Source organism: Protopterus annectens, chromosome 4.part1 (assembly GCF_019279795.1).
Source record: "Protopterus annectens isolate FY-2018-M chromosome 4.part1, PAN1.0, whole genome shotgun sequence".
Taxonomy (NCBI): domain Eukaryota; kingdom Metazoa; phylum Chordata; order Ceratodontiformes; family Protopteridae; genus Protopterus; species Protopterus annectens.
Genome location: NC_056734.1, coordinates 470,401,512 through 470,421,278, shown reverse-complemented (window position 1 = coordinate 470,421,278; position 19,767 = coordinate 470,401,512). Strand labels below are relative to the sequence as shown.

Here is a 19,767-nt window from a genome sequence, read left to right as displayed (position 1 = left end):
GCAAAATGTTCAAAATGTGAATGTGTATGCAAGCATTACTGAAGGATACGTCCCCAATCTTTGGAAAGTCTCACATTTTATTCCCCTTCATAAAGGGGGAGACTCCACTGACGTTTCCAACTATCGTCCCATAGCCCTACTCTCCCCTTTATCTAAGATTATGGAAAAGTGCATCCATAGGCAATTATTAGACCACCTTCTCCATAATAACCTGCTCTCCAACTCCCAACATGGCTTCAGACCTTCCCACAGCACTACTATTGCCCTCCTCTCCTTCATGGACACCATCAACAAAAACCGCAACCTTAACATGCTCTCCTCTGCACTTTTCATTGACCTGTCCAAAGCCTTTGACATGGTAAATCACAATATACTCATAAACATTCTGAAATCTCTGTCACTTGATGCACTAGCTATAAAATGGTTCTTATCCTACTTAAATAACAGACATCAAGCTGTACTCTGGAATACCACTCTTTCTACCCAACTACCCGTTAATATTGGTGTCCCTCAAGGGTCCATACTAGGCCCACTCCTATTTTCCTTATTCATCAATGACCTTCACGAAGCAGTTCCCAAGCTACATGCATACAGTACGCAGATGATTCTACACTTATATGCTCAGCCACATCTGAATCTGAACTTCACTTCCTTACACAGAACTTATTTAGCTCAGTAGAACTATGGTTTACAAAACGCTGTCTCATACTAAATCCCCAAAAAACTAAACTTCTACTTTTTACACCTACCAATAAATCTCCACCAATTGACTTCACTAAAGCTTCCAATAATAGCACTGTTATATCCCAGGATCTTACTACCAAACTGCTAGGTATCACCATAGACAACAACCTTAACTCTGACACTCATATTAATAATATCTTGAAAACAACTAACAGAAAAATAGGCTCTCTATATAGGATCCAACCCTTCCTCACTCCTGCAACTAGAATAACTATCGCCCGCACCCATCTAATCTCTACCCTACTCTATGCCTCTCCCATTTTCACTAACCTGTCAAAAAATAACCTTAAAAAACTAGAAAACTCCTACAACAACATAGCCAGATTTGCCACTGGTAACCCTTTTAAGACACACCACTGTATTAATCTAAAATACCTAGGGTGGCTTGAATTACAGCAACAGCTAAAATATAATCAACTGACCATTGCCCATAACATTCTTTATCAGCCTGCTAAGACACCCATACTATCTAACCTTATTCATCCCTACAATAACCTGAAATCCCTAAGATCTTCACAAAAAATCCTCATAAATATTATCAAATCAAACAATAGAGCTGGAGACTCTCTCTTCACTAATACTGTTGGGAAAATCTGGAACTTACTCCCCACTGAACTTTCTACACTTCCCTCTATTTCCTTGTTCAAAAATAAACTTAAGCTCTTCCTTAAAACACATTGGATGTGCCCCTGTACTAAACCTGACTAACCTACATGCTCTCACTACTTGTTTCAACCCCACCTTATATGCTCTAGCTACCTGTTTCTACCTCACTGTCTCAGCTCAGTAACAAACACATCAGAATTCAACTACCATTCTACCTCTACTACCTAGCCTTACCTATTAGTATACTCTCATAAAAGTTCCAGTCTTCACGATTAGAATTTTCTTACTCGACTTCTATTCCAGTCTTACTTTCCTTTTTTCCCCTTCTTATATCGAATTATATTATGTGTTTTACTATCAATCTTTCTGAACAGTTAAAATGCAGCCTCGTGATAAATTGTATTATGTTTAGTCAATATTTTGTGTTATATACTCTATATACCTGTAACCACTTTTTAGCTAATACTGCTTTAGTTATTATTAATGTAGTCGATCTCATGTATGTACTTCTGTAGATATGTACTGTAATTGAACTTTGGAGCTTATCTCCCTGGGCCTCTACTGAAAATGGACATATATCCAGCTAAATGTAAAATAAAATAAATAAAATAATACAGTTACCCAGAGTTGCATGAATTTAAATAAGAAATGTATGTATATGCCAAATGTAAAGTTATAATTTTTCTTTTCTGAAGTAGCTGACCTCTGTATGAAATATTCTTACTCAGACCTCTTATGTCAGAAAGGTTGCATGACAGTTTATTAAATCATTTATCATTTTCTACACAATGATTGCTTTAAAAATGTGACTAACTTCTCTTGGAATATTTTGCTCAAAAGATGAGTCCCCATAGATTTCTTTTGGGAATAGCAACATATCAAGCAGTGCAGGATAAACTTTTAAAGCCCATTTGTTTAGGAACAGAGATGAGACTGCATATTGAAGACTCATAATTTGGCATTCATTTAACTGGTGAAAATCTCTTATAGGTTCAACGGTAAGTACTAGGCTAGCTGCCCTTGTGGGACATTTTAAGACTAGCCAATTTCCCTTCCAAAGGTGAGACTCAAACCCTGTACCTTGTCTTTGTAAGCTAAACAGATTAACCATCACACAAATGCACAACCCCATGTAACTTGTATATTCATTTTTAATTCTGAAAATAAGAGAGGACTGCTCTGTCTGATAGCTTCAATGTGAGGTATTTTGTTTAAAGCAAAACATGTACCTATATCTTTTAACTAATTATTGGGTAGGTGTGATGTGCATTAATGAGTAAAACTTAAAACTATGTATATGTGCAATTATTTTTGAGTTTGCATGAAGTGGAGTTTTAGACTCCCCCAGGATTATTTCCTTTTGTGGGCATTTGTTTAAAGCAAAATATGCAGTTATATCTCTGAACTCATTGTTGGGTAGGTGTGATATGGGCTAAGGAAGATGTAAATAAGAATTACAACAATTAAAAAAGTGTACTATTATAAAGTCACAAGAAATATGTTTACAGAACAATATGCAGTGAGATAATGAATGTGTTTTAATTCCACAGCAACAGCAACTGAGGCACCTCCTCAAGAATCAAACAGTACCACTTCCACAACCTCAACTGGAGTACAGACCTCAGCATCTACCACAGTTCCAACATCAGGTGAGAGAAATAACATTCTGAGTTTGGCTGTCTACCCTTCCTAAACTGTAGACAATGCAAGTTCACCTTAGAAATGAGACAGACTTAGGCTAATTTTACTCTCTACATAAATTATCATTTTTGTTTGTCAACATTATTATTTTTGTATACATGTATACCAGTATACCAGTGTCTGTCTAGCTTTGAGTCATCACAGAACTGCACAAATTACATTTCTTGGGACCTTGTCATGTGCTTTCTCCGAGTGTAGAAGTGCCCATTTGGACTCTTTCTTCATCTCTAGCTTCTTTTGAACTATCTGTCTTACTTGAGACATCCAGTCAGTTGTGCTGCATCCAGATCTGAATCCAAACTGAATGTCTCCCATCATACTTTATTGTACTGTGTATATTCACTTATCAGTTATCTTCTCCAGAATTTTCATACAGTGTGACAAGACTTTTGCTGCTGCTTTACTGACATGTGTGAATGTCCCCTTCTGTTCTTGTACACTGTCACTAGCATGCTTAATTCCAGTCATCAAGGATACACCTTTCTCTCCATACTGTTATGAGTACCCTCAGGAGTCATTTCTTCTCTTACTCACCCAACATCTGTCTGCTGTAACCACATCTGAGTCGGTTGCTTTCCCCTTTCTTCCTTTTCTTACTGCTGTTCTTACTTCCTCTAGCGCCTTTTCTTTTCTTTTTTCATTGTAGGCTATGTGTCGGGCAGTATGACTTCTGTGTGCTTTTCTTCAGTCAGGATCTGCTGGAAGTACTCCTTCCATCTGTCTTTGATGTCTTGTGGACTAGTGAACTGGCTGCTTCTGGCAACTTTTATAAAGTGTGTTTGATGGCTACCTTCTTTATCTGTTTGTCTTTGCCTTGCAAACTTATAGAGTTTCTTTGTAACATCTGCTGAGTCACTTTCCAGAACCTGTCAGTGAGCATCTGATACCTTGTTCTTCAATATTGAAACTGGTCTGTTAGCATCTTTGTGAACCAACCAGTATTCATTCTTAGAGTAGTCCATATTTTCTGTCTCCAACTTTTTCCTGCTCCCCTTCTTTCTTTTGAAGACTTCTTGGACTTCTGCATTAAATCATCAGCTTTCCTTATGTACCTTACTTCCATCCCTAGTTTGGCTACACATTTCTTCTATAGCCTGCACACATTACTGTTTTGAAGCGCTGACATTCTTCTTCTTCTACTCCACCTATTTCCTTGTCTTCTTGAAGTGCAAGAGCCATACATTATTAAATTCTTAAGCTTTCTCTCCAGTCAACTTCCAGGTCTTCGGCCTAGTCTGTGTTGACCTCAGAACCTTTTTTGATCACTGCTTGCAGCTGATTTTGGCAATCAGTGGTTTATGCTGTGGGCCAATTGTTTCACTAGGGATGACTTTTCAATCATTTATTCTACCTTAGTGCCCTTTCATTACTAGGAGGAAGTCTTCCTGAGTTGCATGTTGTCACTCCTGTATGTGATCTTGTGTCTGTGTTTCTGTATCATGTTTTGGCCACTGACAATCCATTTGCAAGAGAAACTAGAATGGCCTCTACTTCTTTATTCTTGTTGCTCGAACCATGTGGACCCAGGCAGTCCTGATATCCTTTTCTGTCTGTCCCAGTATGTGCAGCAAGGTCACCCATTATCAATACAACTCATGTTTTCCTGCTTTATCAAGTAGGTCATGCAACTGGTGTCTGAATGTACTCTTTTCCACACTGCCTCAACCCTGCTGTGGGGCATAGACTGAGATTGTGAATACTGCCCTATCTTACAGTGGACTCTGATTGTCATGAGTCTGTCATTAATTCTAATAACATCTCTCACTATCTTCTGAATGCTCTCTTTTCCACAATTTCCATGCCATTTCTTGTCTGTTCTCCTCCTGGGTAGTAGGCTTTGGATCCCAAGCCATGTGACTTTGCTGCACTGCCTTTCCATCTTGTTTGTTGGACACAGATTATGTCCTACCTCCTTCGTACTATTATGTCATCAACTTCCCAGCTCCATTCTCTCAGCAAACTTTTGAGTGTAGCAATCTTTACTTCATGTTTGGCAGGTTGACTGATTTTGTGTCCAGCTTTCAGTTAATGAGTTGTCCCTGGTGACTCATGTTGGGCAAATGGACATCAGCTGTCCAGTAGCTTACTGCCCCAGGGATGTTAGGCTCTTTTATGGAAGGAACCCATTGGCTAATAGTAGCACATAGACCCCTCTCATCATTTGCATGGGTCTCTGGTATAGGTTAGAGTAGGCCTGGTCCTCAACCCACTCATCACTGGCAAATACCTATGTCCATTTTGGTAACATTAGTCAAATTGACCAAATTATCTGGAGCCAATTTTTACATCATCAAGTGCTTAGCCCTACATGGTGCACAGTCTTTGATCCCTGCTCTCCTATCTAAAGGATACTGCACACCACAGCTGATGCCCAAAGTGGTTGGTTTATTCAGCTCTTCCCTTAATAGGCATAATCTAGAATCTATGTTGCTGCATACAACCCCATTCTTGGATAAGGTTGAGGTGGAAACACTCAGCATGTTTTTAGGAGGCGGGAGGAACCCCTCGGATACACACAGAAAAAGTATAAACTCCATACAGTAGTACATTGGCTGGAGATTGGGATCAAACCTTGTTCATGAGAAGCAAAGAGTTTAAGTATTATGCCAACTGTGTCTCTCCTCAACATGTTCTGTTCAATTTATTTAGCCTCAAATGGACATCAATATACAAATATGCCCAATGCTGGGTGAAGTATGCTGTGGAGACATCAAGAGAATTTACATTTTTTAATGGCACGCATTATACTCATAAGTCACAAGAGAAATCGACATATAGATATCTTTCTAATCTGAGTGTGATTTTCTTCTAGATTTAGTAGAAGCAGACAAAGAATCTAAAAATGTTTAATAGTTCTCACTGGTTCTTCATATGTAATAACACAAAGAGACTAGAACATAGGCATGATGTAATAGCTTTTATTGGACCAAAATAGTGTATTTTTTGTGTTTTATGTTAGTGGGCCAACACGGCATGTCATTCACTTTCTTCATTCAGATATGATACTGATTTTCAAGTGTTCAGATGTAAGTTCCTGACAGGAAGATTAGGTTTTTAAAGGGATATTCATACAATCAGAATTCTATTTTTTGGAGTTTAGCATAGGCACCTTCTGATGGGAAAAATTATTTCAGCCTGATGATGGTTAGGGTGTGCATTTCTGTCAGATGTATATGAAACTAAAAATGACACAGTATGGTGTAGTTTTAAAACTGAACCTGATTATTAAATCTGCAAAATGTTGAAAATGTAGTACATTTAATTACATTTATGAGTATTTAAATAATAATGTATGTAAATACAAAAAGTAAAGTTGTAATTTGCCTTATATGAAGAAGTTGGACCTCTGTATGAAATATTCTAATTCAGACTTTTCCCTGTATTAGTATAACACAGTTTATTAAATCAGTCACCTTCTTTTTCACAATGTCAGAAATGCTAACAAATAGTATAATTAGTTAAAAGTAAAATCTTCAATTGAGTTGCAGACAAATGCTGCCACCCTTTGGACTTAGTCTTAAAGAAAATCTGAATTGTTTGTCCTGAAATCCTTACAATGCATATACAACTGAATTTCACTCATAATTTAGAGAAAAGTAGGAACTTTTTACTTTAAATATAAGTCATTAGCATTTTAATATACTTTTATTTATATACATTTATATGATATCTGTTTATCTGTCATCTCTATTGTCTATCATCTTCTAAAGGAGCTAAATGCATTAATGATGAATTAGTGTTACAAAGTGCCAATTAAATGTAGCTTACTTGTTAGGGAAAACCAGGCTATATAACTCTATCTGTAGTGAAAGTGCTCCCATTTAATATTTAAATAAAAATGAGACACCTTTCTTCTGGTTTGAATTCTAATGTTTCATATATCTGTGTGTAGTTAAAATGTTATCCGCAGTACAGAAACTTGTGCTAAGCTATGGAGAATTTTATGAAATTATACATATAAACAGAATATTTTGGTGAAGTTGCTATATTCCACAGAATCATATTCATATACTGGACTGATAATTGAGTACAAATGAGCTTTATCCTTTTATTAATGTACTGAATGTCTAAGAATGTGAAGATATTAACTCACATTAATCTATGTATTTTATCTTTCTTCTAATCATTTTGTGAAATATTTTTCTATATTCCTTGTCACAAAATACAAGGAGTAATCCATAGCCCGTGTATCCATGCAACAGAATTGGCATGTCATGGTTTGTACTACAAAGCAGGAATGTCTGCATTTGCAGTTTGCTACTAAAATAAGTCAATACCAGAAACTGGAAAGATATTGTTAGCTTATATAAAGAAGTCAATTTTTAAAATAACCAAGCTCTGATTTAGAATCATCTACAGAATCAGTTGTTAAAGAGAGTGGTGTACTTCCAACTCTAAGGACATCAAGCTATTCATTCTTTGTAACCACTACATCAGATTCAAAAACAGCATCGAAAGAAACAGTCATACATGTAGTGGAGAGTTGCATATATACCACTAAAAGTACACCAAACTCTGTATTTACTGTAGTTGATGTTTCCTTTTCAGAAAAAGCATCAACAGAAATAGTCATTCAAGAAACAGAGAATATTCCTGCAAGTATATCAACATCTGCATTTATTGCTGTTAATCCATCAGTTTCAGAAGCAGCATCAACAGAAATAGTCATTCAAAAAACATGGAATATCACAATACCATCCCTAAGTACATCAAGCTCTAGCCCTACTGTTGCTACTACAACAGGTCAAGGCAGATGTACAGGTTTTGTGCATAGGTCTTGCAGGTTAAAGTTATATTGGAATTTGAATGTCATAAATTGTTCTTTGGAAAGAGTTACAGGATAATGTTGATATTTATATTCACCCTGCTGATAAAGGAGGTGCAGTTGTGATCATGGATCTGGATATGTAAATTCATAGCATGGAAATGTTGCTTAGTGGCAGGCACTCATATACGAAAATTACTAAGACTGGGGTTGAATGATTGGTCAAACAGTTACAAGATAATTTGTATGATTTACTTATGATGAGGGTACTGAAACAAGAAATGTATGACTTTCTGATTGTCAAGGACCCATTAATTCTGAAATTTCATAGGCTGCCTAAAATTCATAAGCTTCTGAATGATCCTCATATGTGACCCATTGTGTTGGGTAATGGATGGCTATCTGAACCACTTTCTGTTTATGCAGAGTATAAATTGAAGGCTGTACTAGCAATGGAACCATGGAGAAAATTCTGTGGACTCTTGGTGAATGTCTAAGTGAATTTGACTATGTTTCTGATATGTATTTGGTTATATTAGATGTTTGCATGCTTTTCATGGTCATTCCCAATGAGTTCAGTATTAATTCAGTTAAGGATATTTTTGAAGAAAAATAGTGGTTATGAAAATGAACAAATAGTCCTTACCTGTATGTTGCTAGGGTTTATTCTTGAAAATAATGTTTTTAATTTTAATGATGACTTTTATTTACAGAAGTTAGGAGTCACTGTGGGGACTCCCTCTGCCAACAGTTATACCATCCTTGTCATGAGTAACTGTAAAGCAGAATATGTGTTAAATAATCATGACTTTACTGTACATGTAAAGTATTATAAGCATTTTGTCAATGACATTTTCATGTTATGGGATGGAACTTCTGAACTGTTGACAGGTTTTATTGATTATTTAGAAAGTTGTAGTTCATGTTTTAGGGTTACCTTGAATTATTTGAGGCAAAATATTGACTTTTTTGATGTCTGCCTCTAGATTAATGAGGAAGGTGCAATTGATACATCTTTGTATAGGAAAGATTGTCAGAAAAATAATCGATTGCACCGTTTAAGTATGTACTTGGCTCATATTTATAAAAAATGTTCCCAAGGGCCAATTTTTTAGAATGTCCAGGTTGCATACTAACAGATCGTGACTTCTTGGCAGCCACTAAGCAGCTAAGTAAAGATTTTGCTGTTAGGGGTTATAATATCAATAAAATTAGTTATTCTTCCCATGAAGATGAGAGATTAAGGTCAACTGCAGGTAAACTTACTTTTTAAGGAGAACAGAGCTTTAGGTGATTCTTCTATACAACATAATGAAATGAATTGTACTCACTCTAGAAATAGGGTAGTGCTTACATACAGCAGTGATGTGGGGATTGTTTGTGATGTTAGGAGGAACTGGCCAATTTTGCTTTCTGATGATAATATTAAGAGAATTGTGGGTGATGAACCAAGTGTTACTTTTAAAAATAATTTGACACTCAAGAGGTGGCTTTGCTATGGGCTCTAAATAAGTCTTGAATGAAATCCAGTAGGACTGGGACATTTCCATGTCGGACCTGCAAAGATTGTAATTTGACCTCTACCTCCAATCTATTTATACATCCAACATCTTGGAGTTTGTATAATTTGAGATGATATGCAGATTGTGAGACTAAGAACATAGTGTATCTGGCCTGCTGTAAGCAGTATACTAGCTTCTATGCAGGGAAAACAAACAAACTTTTTGAAAGAATGTATATTGCAACATGTAGGTGATATCAGAAATGCTAATTTGTCTAATGCCCTGTTTAAACATGTTTGTGCCAATGCTGGACACTTTTACTTTTATGGCTCTGCAGGTTATTGAAGAAAGTAATAGAGGTGAGGACATTATGAATTTAACTGAAGTAGCTGAAATGAAATGGATTGCTACTTTGCAAGCTGATAAGATTCTTGGTTTAAATGGGAATGTTCCTTTAAGACCTGCTTTGAAAGCATGGAGGCTGCCTCATTCAGCTTAATTGCTCATGTTGTTTCATTTGTTAATGTTTTTTTTTTAAATGAAGTGTTTTTTGGTTGTAAGTAAATCTGAAGAAGCACTTATGTATGAAAGTGCTAATCTCCTCTGTTTGTTATTTTAACTTTTATTAAGTGTATATTATTAAATCTATACTTTAGCTGTGTTGGTTGAAGTGTTTTTTATCTGGTGATAAGTTATAAAGTTGTACAGCATTCTCAGTTCAGATGCACATTTATATGGAAATATCAAGGTCATAACTGAATAGGCTATTTGATATTTAAGACTTCTGCATTGCACATATAATGGTGAAGCTGAGCATGACAGAAACCTCAAAACAGTTCTGGAAAGGCATGTCAAGTGAATCTTAAGCCTAATACACAGAAATGTAAATTTAGGCTATGAGAAGTCACGTACATTGGTCATTTATTTACCAGCTCAGGCTTACGACCAGGCCCTGTCAATCAAATTGCCATTCTCGAGATGCCAGCTCCAGACAATGTTCAAGCCCTGCAATGTTTTCTTGGCATGGTTAACTACTTATGCAAGTTCATTCTAGATTTGAGTCAAATATCAGCACCACTCAGAGAGCTGACACATAAAGATGTATCCTGGTCTTGGTTAGAGCAACACCAGAGAGTACTTGATGTCCTGAAACAAAAAAGTGCCACTCCACGTACTTTCAGATACGATGACATCCACAAACCAGTTAATCTTTCATGTGATGCTTTGAAATTTGGTCTTGGTGCAGTTATTCTGCATGAGGGTCAACCTGTTGCTTATGCATCCAGAACTCTTACCCAACCTGAAATGCAATATGCTCAGATAGAGAAAGAGCTTTTGGCAATTGTGTTTGCATGTTCCATGTTCCATGATTATGTGCATGGTAGACCTATCCAGATCAAAACAGATCCTCAACCTCTAGTCACTAATTTGATTAAGCCTATGCATACAGCTCTAGCCAGGTTGCAACACATGATGCTGAGATTGCAAAAGTATCATTTCAATCTTGTGTACAAGAAAAGCAAACTTCTTTATCTTGCTGATACATTATCTAGATCACCCAGAAGTACAACTGAACAGCATGAGAATGAGAGATTTGATTTTGAAGTCAAAGAGGTGAGACATTTTTCCACATGTCTTGATGAGCTCAGAGATCACACATCTGCATATCCAGTTTTACAAAAGTGCAACCACTTCTTCAAAGCATGATGGTCAGCAAAGCAATCTAGTTTACCTCCAGAAGTGCAACCTTATTTTCCATACAGAGATGAGATTTTGTAAAATGCACGGCATAGTTGACATAGGGCCCCATACACTACCCCCACACTATTACAGTTATATCTACCCCTTATTTTGAACCTATATGCATTAATGTCAAATGATTCCCCTGTATTAATAAACATGCAATAGGAACAACACCCACAATTAGACATCTGTGGGATTCTGTCAGGAACCCTATTCCTACCTGATTTTTCCACCAAATTTTTCAAATTTAGCCCTCTTGTCCAAACAATGGTTGGTTTTTCAAATGTCATTTATGTTGTGCCTTTTACGTAGGAAAAACAGAACATACACTTGTGTTGCATTTATGAACATATTTATGACATTAAAGTAAAAAAAAAACACCAATGCACTTTACAGACATATACTTGAATTCCCTGGACAGCATTTTAAATTTATAATTATTGAACAAGTAATGCTAAATGAGGGGGTGGGGAGGGTCCATGGCAATTGTTATTGGAAAAGAAGGAACTATATTGGATTTTACATTTGGCTGCTGTGGGTTATCCTAGACTTAATGAACTGGCATCTATAGGCTGTGTTTTAAAACTTAAGGCACAGTGTAGATAAGATAAATAAATTTTATTTATTTTGTATATATGAATTTTTATACAATTTATTTATATCCAATCAAATTTTTTTTAATGTATACATTTTTATATGTACATATTATTGCAGACATTATATATGCATGAGTATTTGGTTTTTGGGATAACTTTGTTGTGTCTGTTTTTAGGTTCATAGGCTCATACTAGGCTATCTGCCCTAGGGCATTTATAAGCCTAGCCAGAGTGTGTTTGGCTTTCGCCATCCATTTTAAATAAATTTTGCTATGCCCTTTTTCGAGGTTAGTATACTGTGCCTCTGTCTAACAGTGACACAGAAGAGATACCCGGGGTAAACCTACGATCCCCCATCCACTCGTCAAGATTCCTCTTGAAGAGAGTCAATGAGGGACTCTGCCTAACCTGGACTAGGATTTTATTCTAGAGTGAAGGGAGCCTCTGGGTTATGAATCTGTCCCTCCAGCATGTCCTATTTATTTCAGTGCTGAGGTTCAAGTCTCTCGAGTGCGTAGCTCGATGGAATTTGAATTTTCTGAGGTGCAGCATGTCCATTAATTCCGGGTTGGACATGGCTTTATACATCAGGCACAGATCGCCTCTGAGCAGGCGGTATGCCACTGAGTAGAGCTGGAGTTTCTTTAACCGGGCAGCATATGGCATCTGTTTGAGCCCTTTGATCCTCTTGGTGAGGTACTTTTGGGGTCTTTCCAGTTGCTGCAGGTGTCTGGTAAGGTGCATCCCAAAAGGGGCACTGTACTCAATTATGGGCCTGATGAGGGATGAGTAAAGAGGCACAATGACCTCCCCTGATCTAGATGTGAATCCCTTCATGATTAGGTGGGCTATATAAAATTTTTTCTAACCACTTTGGCCACGTGTTTGTCAAATGAGAGATTGCTATCAACTTGGGTCCCCAGGTCCCTAATTACTTCTTCTGTACTTAATGGATTACCACCTATGTGGTAATTTGTGGGCACTTTGTTTTTGCCAAAGGGGATGACTATACACTTTTTGGCGTTTAGCTTGAGGCCATGGCTCTGGCACCAGTTGTCTGTTTCTATGAGGCCCCTTTGGAGGATGCTTGTGTCGGCTGGAGGGTCGATTATCGCGCCCAGTTTGCAGTCATCTGCGAACTTGGACAGCCACAGTCCTTCCGTGTTGGCCTGTACCTCCAAGAAATATATACCGAACAAGAGAGGTCCCAGGACTGAGCCTTGTGGGATGCCACTTGTAACTGGTTTGGAGTCTGACATGGCTCCAGCAATTCTAACCATGTGGGTTCTGTCCTTGAGCCAGTTTGCAACCCATCTAGTGACATAGGGGTTTATATTTAAGCTGGTGAGCTTATCTATAATGCCCGAGTGGGCTATTGTATCGAAGGCTTTTGTGAGGTCCAGGTAGGCTGTGTAGACCACCTTCCCCTCGTCAATGGCCTTGGTGACTGTTTCAAAGAAATCGACCAGGTTTAAGAGGCAGGATCTGCCCTTAACAAAGCTGAACTGGGCAGGATCCAATCTCTGTAGGTCCCCTATATCTTTATTTATGAGGTCCATGATGATCCTTTCCATAGCTTTGCAGACTAAGCTAGTCAGGCTTATGGGGTGATAGTTTCCAGGATCCATTGAAGCACCACCTTTGTGGAGAGGGACCACTGTTGCTGTACGCCACTCTTTGGGTACATATCCTGTAGTAAGGCTTCGATTGAACAGTAGTTTTATGTTTGGGTTTAGCTCTTCTTGGAGTTCATGTAGGACACAGCCCGGGACACTGTCTGGTCTCATTGATGCTGTGTTTTTTGCTTTGGAGAGGGCAGCTCTTACCTAAGCATCTGAGATGTCAGGGGGGCAGCACTCTGCTGGGATAGATATGTGCCCTTTTGGTGGGAAGGGGGGGAGAAGTTTGCGCTGAACCTGTCAGCTAGGATGTTGGCAATGTCTGTGGGTTTGGTGTATTTTTTGTCATTTTGGACTAATTCTGAGCATATCTGGGAATTACCACCCATGTTCCTAACATAACTAAAGAAAGCCTTGTGATTATCCTTAGTGTCCTGTGCAATTTTTCTCTCAAAGCTGGCCTTAGAAAATTTTATGAGTGCCTGTAGTTTTTTGCTAATATTGATCAGTGATGCCTTCCCTTTTTGGGATTTTGCTCTATCATTTAGTAGCTTCCTCCTTCTATTGTATAGTTTGTTTATGGCTGGGGTCCACCAGACAGGACGTCTGCCTTTGGAGGATTGGGTCTTGGTTTTATTTGGGATCGCATGATCCATGCATTCCTGAAGGTGTACATAGAATGCGTTTATAAAGGATTCTGCGGTCTGGGCCATATTTTCCACAGGCCTGGGGGCTTTGAAGGATTCCACCTCAGTTTTGAGGAGTGTGAAATTTGCTTTAGAGAAGTTTTTCACTGTGGTTTTCTGGGCAGGGGGTGGAGTCAGGATGTGAATATCCAGTCAGATTAGTTTATGGTCTGATCTTACCAGTGAGGGATACACTTCTGGTCTGGAGCATAGAGTCCCCATGTTGGTGATGATCAGGTCCAGTATGTTTTCCCCTCTTGTGGGAGTGGTAACAAGTTGTTCCATAGCATTTGAGTTTATAAATTCTAGGAACCTTTGGGCTAGGGTGATGGAGCTAGAGTAATGCTCCCAGTCTATGTTTGGGTAGTTGAAGTCGCCCAATATAATGGTGTTTGGAGAGACCTTCATATTTTCCAGTGTTCTCAGGAAGGCTGAGTGGGGTTCCTGGGTTTGGGAGGGTGGGCTGTAGCAGGCAATAAACTGGAAGGCAGTTTTACCCACTATTAGTTGCACATGTATAGTCTGTGATGCTTCGTGCTGTGTCACCAACCTGGAGGTGTGGGTATCTTTGATGAATATTGATACTCCCCCTCCTTTTGTGGTTCAGCCCAATTTTGGGGCTGAAAAGCATGGTATGAGGTATAACCTGGTAGTGCTGGGGTGCTCTTGGGAGCCTTGAACCAGGTTTCTGTTACTGCACAGATATCGATGTTCTCCATGCTAAGGAGAGTTTCGAGTGATCTTGAGGTTTAGACTTCTGGCATTGAGTAGCATTACTCTTAGTTTCTTATCTCTTGTGATACCTATGGGGGTGGATTTCTCTTTTGAGCCTTGCCTAAAAAAGGCACTATGGGGGTAGCAAAAGCCTTTGCCAATATCCGAAAGCCCAGGGCTGATAGGTGCAAGCCGTCCCTAGCGAAGCATTGTGGCTTGTCGAGCATGTCATCCCAGGCTGACAGGCATTGGATCCCCTTTGAATTACACCAATACTTAAGCCAATTGTTGAAATTGATCATCTTGTCTTCATATTGTGGCATCAATCTTGGTGAGGGTAAGATGCTACTCAAAGTCAGGGTCATACCGGCCTGGGCTACATGCTCAAAGAGCTCCTCTATGTCTCTTTTCATGTAGTCCAGGGAGGTACGTCTCAGGTCATTCACACCAGCATGGACAATGACTGAGTGATATTTGTACTTGCCTTGAAGTGACCTGAGTGCTTGTGTTATGTGGTGGATCCTAGCGCCTGGCAGGCAGCTCACCGTGACCTTCTCCTTGTTCAGCCTGGTGAGCGGGACATCAGTGTGCCTGATGATAGAGTCACCTATTACAAGTGTATCAGGTGTGTTGTTTAGCCTTAAGGGCTGTGACTGTTTGGCACACTGGCTTTGTGAGCTATGTGTTGCACGTGTTTTGTTTTGGGGTAGCAGTTGCTTGGGTGTCTGCTTTGGAGGTCTCTGCTGCTTAGGCAAATTTTTATTTAGAGCCTCCGAGTATGTTTTTGTGTGTTTATGTGTTTGGTTTGCTGTTGTGGTAGGTCTATGTGAGACTGGAATTGTAGTGAGTGTGGTTTCCTTCTCCTCCTGACTGGTTATGCCAGTACTGAGTTGAGAGAGCTTAGCCTCCAGTTTGGCTATATGGTTGTATCTCTCACATGTTTTGGAATTTGTTGGGAGGAGGAGAGGGTTGTCTGTGTACATGAGGCAGCTGTAACATTGCCTCAAGATTCCCAGATTCACCAGCTGGACCAGAGAGGAGATTGACAACTGACCTTTGGACATGCTAGAATAGTATTGGGAATTCCTTTATAATTGAAAAAAGGGCCAATGGGGAACAAGGTACTTAAGGGGAGTTTGTGAGGGTGTAGTGCTTTTAATTTTTTAGTGCTGACTTATATAATTGCTTTAGTGAGCAAGTGCCAGGTAACTTAAATGCAATGTGTTACAGGTAACTTAAATGCAAAAATGACAAACAGTAACTTTCTTTCAAGTGAAACAAGGAAATAAGTACAGTAAGCAATGCAGATATCACTAGGTATCCACAGAAGGGCTGAAAAGCCACGTTTTAGGTGGAATTAGCATTTCAGGGAAATAACAAGCAAACAAACAACAAGCATACAAACAAAGCTAGATTCAGCAGGCCTGGATTTAGTCTATGCTACAGCAAACAAGGTGTACCAATTTCAGTAAGAAACAGTTAAAATATGCAGGCACTATAAGCCTTTAACCAGAAATTCCCAGCTCAGAAGGGCAGAGTCCAGCCTCTCATCCCACAAGAGTACAGACCATGAACCTTCTTAATGTAAAATAACTGGCCTGAAGCCCAAGTGCTTAAACCAGAACTAATGCACTTTCAGAATAACAGACACTGAGCCCTCAATCAGCAGTTCCCAACTTAGAAGGATGTAAGCTACCTGTCCTACCACCACAGTGCAGGCCACAAACCTTCCTAACGTAAAACAACTGGTCTGAAGCCCCAGTGCTTAATCCAAAAGACTTAGAATGATTGCTACACTTTAATCACGTTACTACAAAGCAGTAATAAATAGAACTGAATAGTTTAAAGAATGCCTGGATTAGTGCTCAAGTTATACAAACAAAGCTAGATTCAGCAGGTCTGGATCTAGTCTATGCTACAGCAAACAAGGTTTACCAATTTCAGTAAGAAGCAGTTCAAATATGCAGGGACTATAAGCCTTTAACCAGAAATTCCCAGCTCAGAAGGGCAGAGTCCAGCCTCTCCTCCCACAAGAGTGCAGACCACAAACCCTCTTAATGTAAAATAACTGGCCTGAAGCCCAAGTACTTAAACCAGAATTAATACACTTTTAGAATAACAGACACTGAGCCCTCAATCAGCAGTTCCCAGCTTAGAAGGATGTAAGCTACCTGTCCTGCCACCACAGTGCAGGCCACAAACCTTCCTAATGTAAAACAACTGGTCTGAAGCCCAAGTGCTTAAACTAAAAGGCTTAGAATGAGTTACACAAAGCAGTAATAAATACAACTGAATGCTTTTAAGATGACGCAAAAGCAAAATAAAGTAGGAAGAAACACAAATACAGTAAAAGCAGATACATTTTTTTTTTGAGTGAGCAAGTGAGATGGGCCCAGGAAAAGTATCCAAGTGCAAATTTACAAGAGGGTCGGACAGTTTCAAAGCCACCAAGATTAACACCAACACAAAAAACAGGGAGGGTGGGTGGGGACCTACTGAAAAAACAGAGTCACAACTTCCAGCTAGATGTTGCTCAATGCAACATAAACAAATTACTTTAAATCATGTATTATTTGATAAAAGTGCAGATAAAAATTTACTTAACTTATGCGTTCAGTTGATTGTATGCAGGTCTTCGCTGGCCAAAGCTCACAATTTAAACAGACAATAATTCACTGTACCACTTGCATAAGACAGAAACTGAATAACAATGAAGTAAACTACCCCCACTTATCACTGGCTATGCAGGTTTTTTAACAAGCCTTAGCTGAAAATACCACTTGTATAAGACCTACTGAAAAAACAGAGTCACAACTTCCAGCTAGATATTGCTCAATGCAACACAAACAAATTACTTTAAATTGTGTATTATTTCATAAAAGTGCAGATAAAATTTACTTAACTTATGCATTCAGTTGATTGTATACAGGTCTTAGCTGGCCAAAGCTCACAGTTTAAACAGAAAATAATTCACTGTACCACTTGTATAAGACAGAAACTGAATAACAATGAAGTAAACTACCCCCACTTATCACTGGCTATGCAGGTTTTTTAACAAGCCTTAACTGAAAATACCACTTGTATAAGACCTACTGAAAAAGCAGAGTCACAACTTCCAGCTAGATATTGCTCAATGCAACACAAACAAATTACTTTAAATCATGTATTATTTGATAAAAGTGCAGATAAAAATGTACTTAACTTATGCGTTCAATTGATTGTATGCAGGTCTTAGCTGGCCAAAGCTCACAGTTTAAACAGAAAATAATTCACTGTACCACTTGTATAAGACAGAAACTGAATAACAATGAAGTAAACTACCCCCACTTATCACTGGCTATGCAGGTTTTTTAACAAGCCTTAACTGAAAATACCACTTGTATAAGACCTACTGAAAAAACAGTCACAACTTCCAGCTAGATATTGCTCAATGCAACATAAAAAATTACTTTAAATCGTGTATTATTTGATAAAAGTGCAGATAAAAATTTACTTAACTTATGCGTTCAGTTGATTGTATGCAGGTCTTCGCTGGCCAAAGCTCACAATTTAAACAGACAATAATTCACTGTACCACTTGCATAAGACAGAAACTGAATAACAATGAAGTAAACTACCCCCACTTATCACTGGCTATGCAGGTTTTTTAACAAGCCTTAGCTGAAAATACCACTTGTATAAGACCTACTGAAAAAACAGAGTCACAACTTCCAGCTAGATATTGCTCAATGCAACACAAACAAATTACTTTAAATTGTGTATTATTTCATAAAAGTGCAGATAAAATTTACTTAACTTATGCATTCAGTTGATTGTATACAGGTCTTAGCTGGCCAAAGCTCACAGTTTAAACAGAAAATAATTCACTGTACCACTTGTATAAGACAGAAACTGAATAACAATGAAGTAAACTACCCCCACTTATCACTGGCTATGCAGGTTTTTTAACAAGCCTTAACTGAAAATACCACTTGTATAAGACCTACTGAAAAAGCAGAGTCACAACTTCCAGCTAGATATTGCTCAATGCAACACAAACAAATTACTTTAAATCATGTATTATTTGATAAAAGTGCAGATAAAAATGTACTTAACTTATGCGTTCAATTGATTGTATGCAGGTCTTAGCTGGCCAAAGCTCACAGTTTAAACAGAAAATAATTCACTGTACCACTTGTATAAGACAGAAACTGAATAACAATGAAGTAAACTACCCCCACTTATCACTGGCTATGCAGGTTTTTTAACAAGCCTTAACTGAAAATACCACTTGTATAAGACCTACTGAAAAAACAGTCACAACTTCCAGCTAGATATTGCTCAATGCAACATAAAAAATTACTTTAAATCGTGTATTATTTGATAAAAGTGCAGATAAAAATTTACTTAACTTATGAGTTCAGTTGATTGTATGCAGGTCTTAGCTTGCCAAAGCTCACAGTTTAAACAGAAAATAATTCACTGTACCACTTGTATAAGACAGAAACTGAATAACAATGAAGTAAACTACCCCCACTTATCACTGGCTATGCACGTTTTTTAACAAGCCTTAACTGAAAATACCACTTGTATAAGACCTACTGAAAAAACAGAGTCACAACTTCCAGCTAGATATTGCTCAATGCAACACAAACAAATTACTTTAATAAGTGTATTATTTCATAAAAGTGCAGATAAAATTTACTTAACTTATGCATTCAGTTGATTGTATACAGGTCTTAGCTGGCCAAAGCTCACAGTTTAAACAGAAAATAATTCACTGTACCACTTGTATAAGACAGAAACTGAATAACAATGAGGTGAACTACCCCCACTTATCACTGGCTATGCAGGTTTTTTTACAAGCCTTAACTGAAAATACCACTTGTATAAGACCTACTGAAAAAGCAGAGTCACAACTTCCAGCTAGATATTGCTCAATGCAACACAAACAAATTACTTTAAATCATGTATTATTTGATAAAAGTGCAGATAAAAATGTACTTAACTTATGCGTTCAATTGATTGTATGCAGGTCTTAGCTGGCCAAAGCTCACAGTTTAAACAGAAAATAATTCACTGTACCACTTGTATAAGACAGAAACTGAATAA

The 19,767-nt window shown here is 38.1% G+C and overlaps 1 protein-coding gene across 1 annotated transcript in view; it reads left to right on the top strand.

Moving 5' to 3' along the window:
- Positions 1 to 19,767, top strand: part of LOC122801235 (mucin-5AC-like) — a 475,953-nt gene that overhangs the window by 225,260 nt on the left and 230,926 nt on the right. Inside the window, exon 5 of the mRNA XM_044070787.1 lies at positions 2,901 to 2,999. Within this exon, the coding sequence (XP_043926722.1) occupies positions 2,901 to 2,999 (99 nt within the window). The remainder of the gene's footprint in view (positions 1 to 2,900; positions 3,000 to 19,767) is intronic.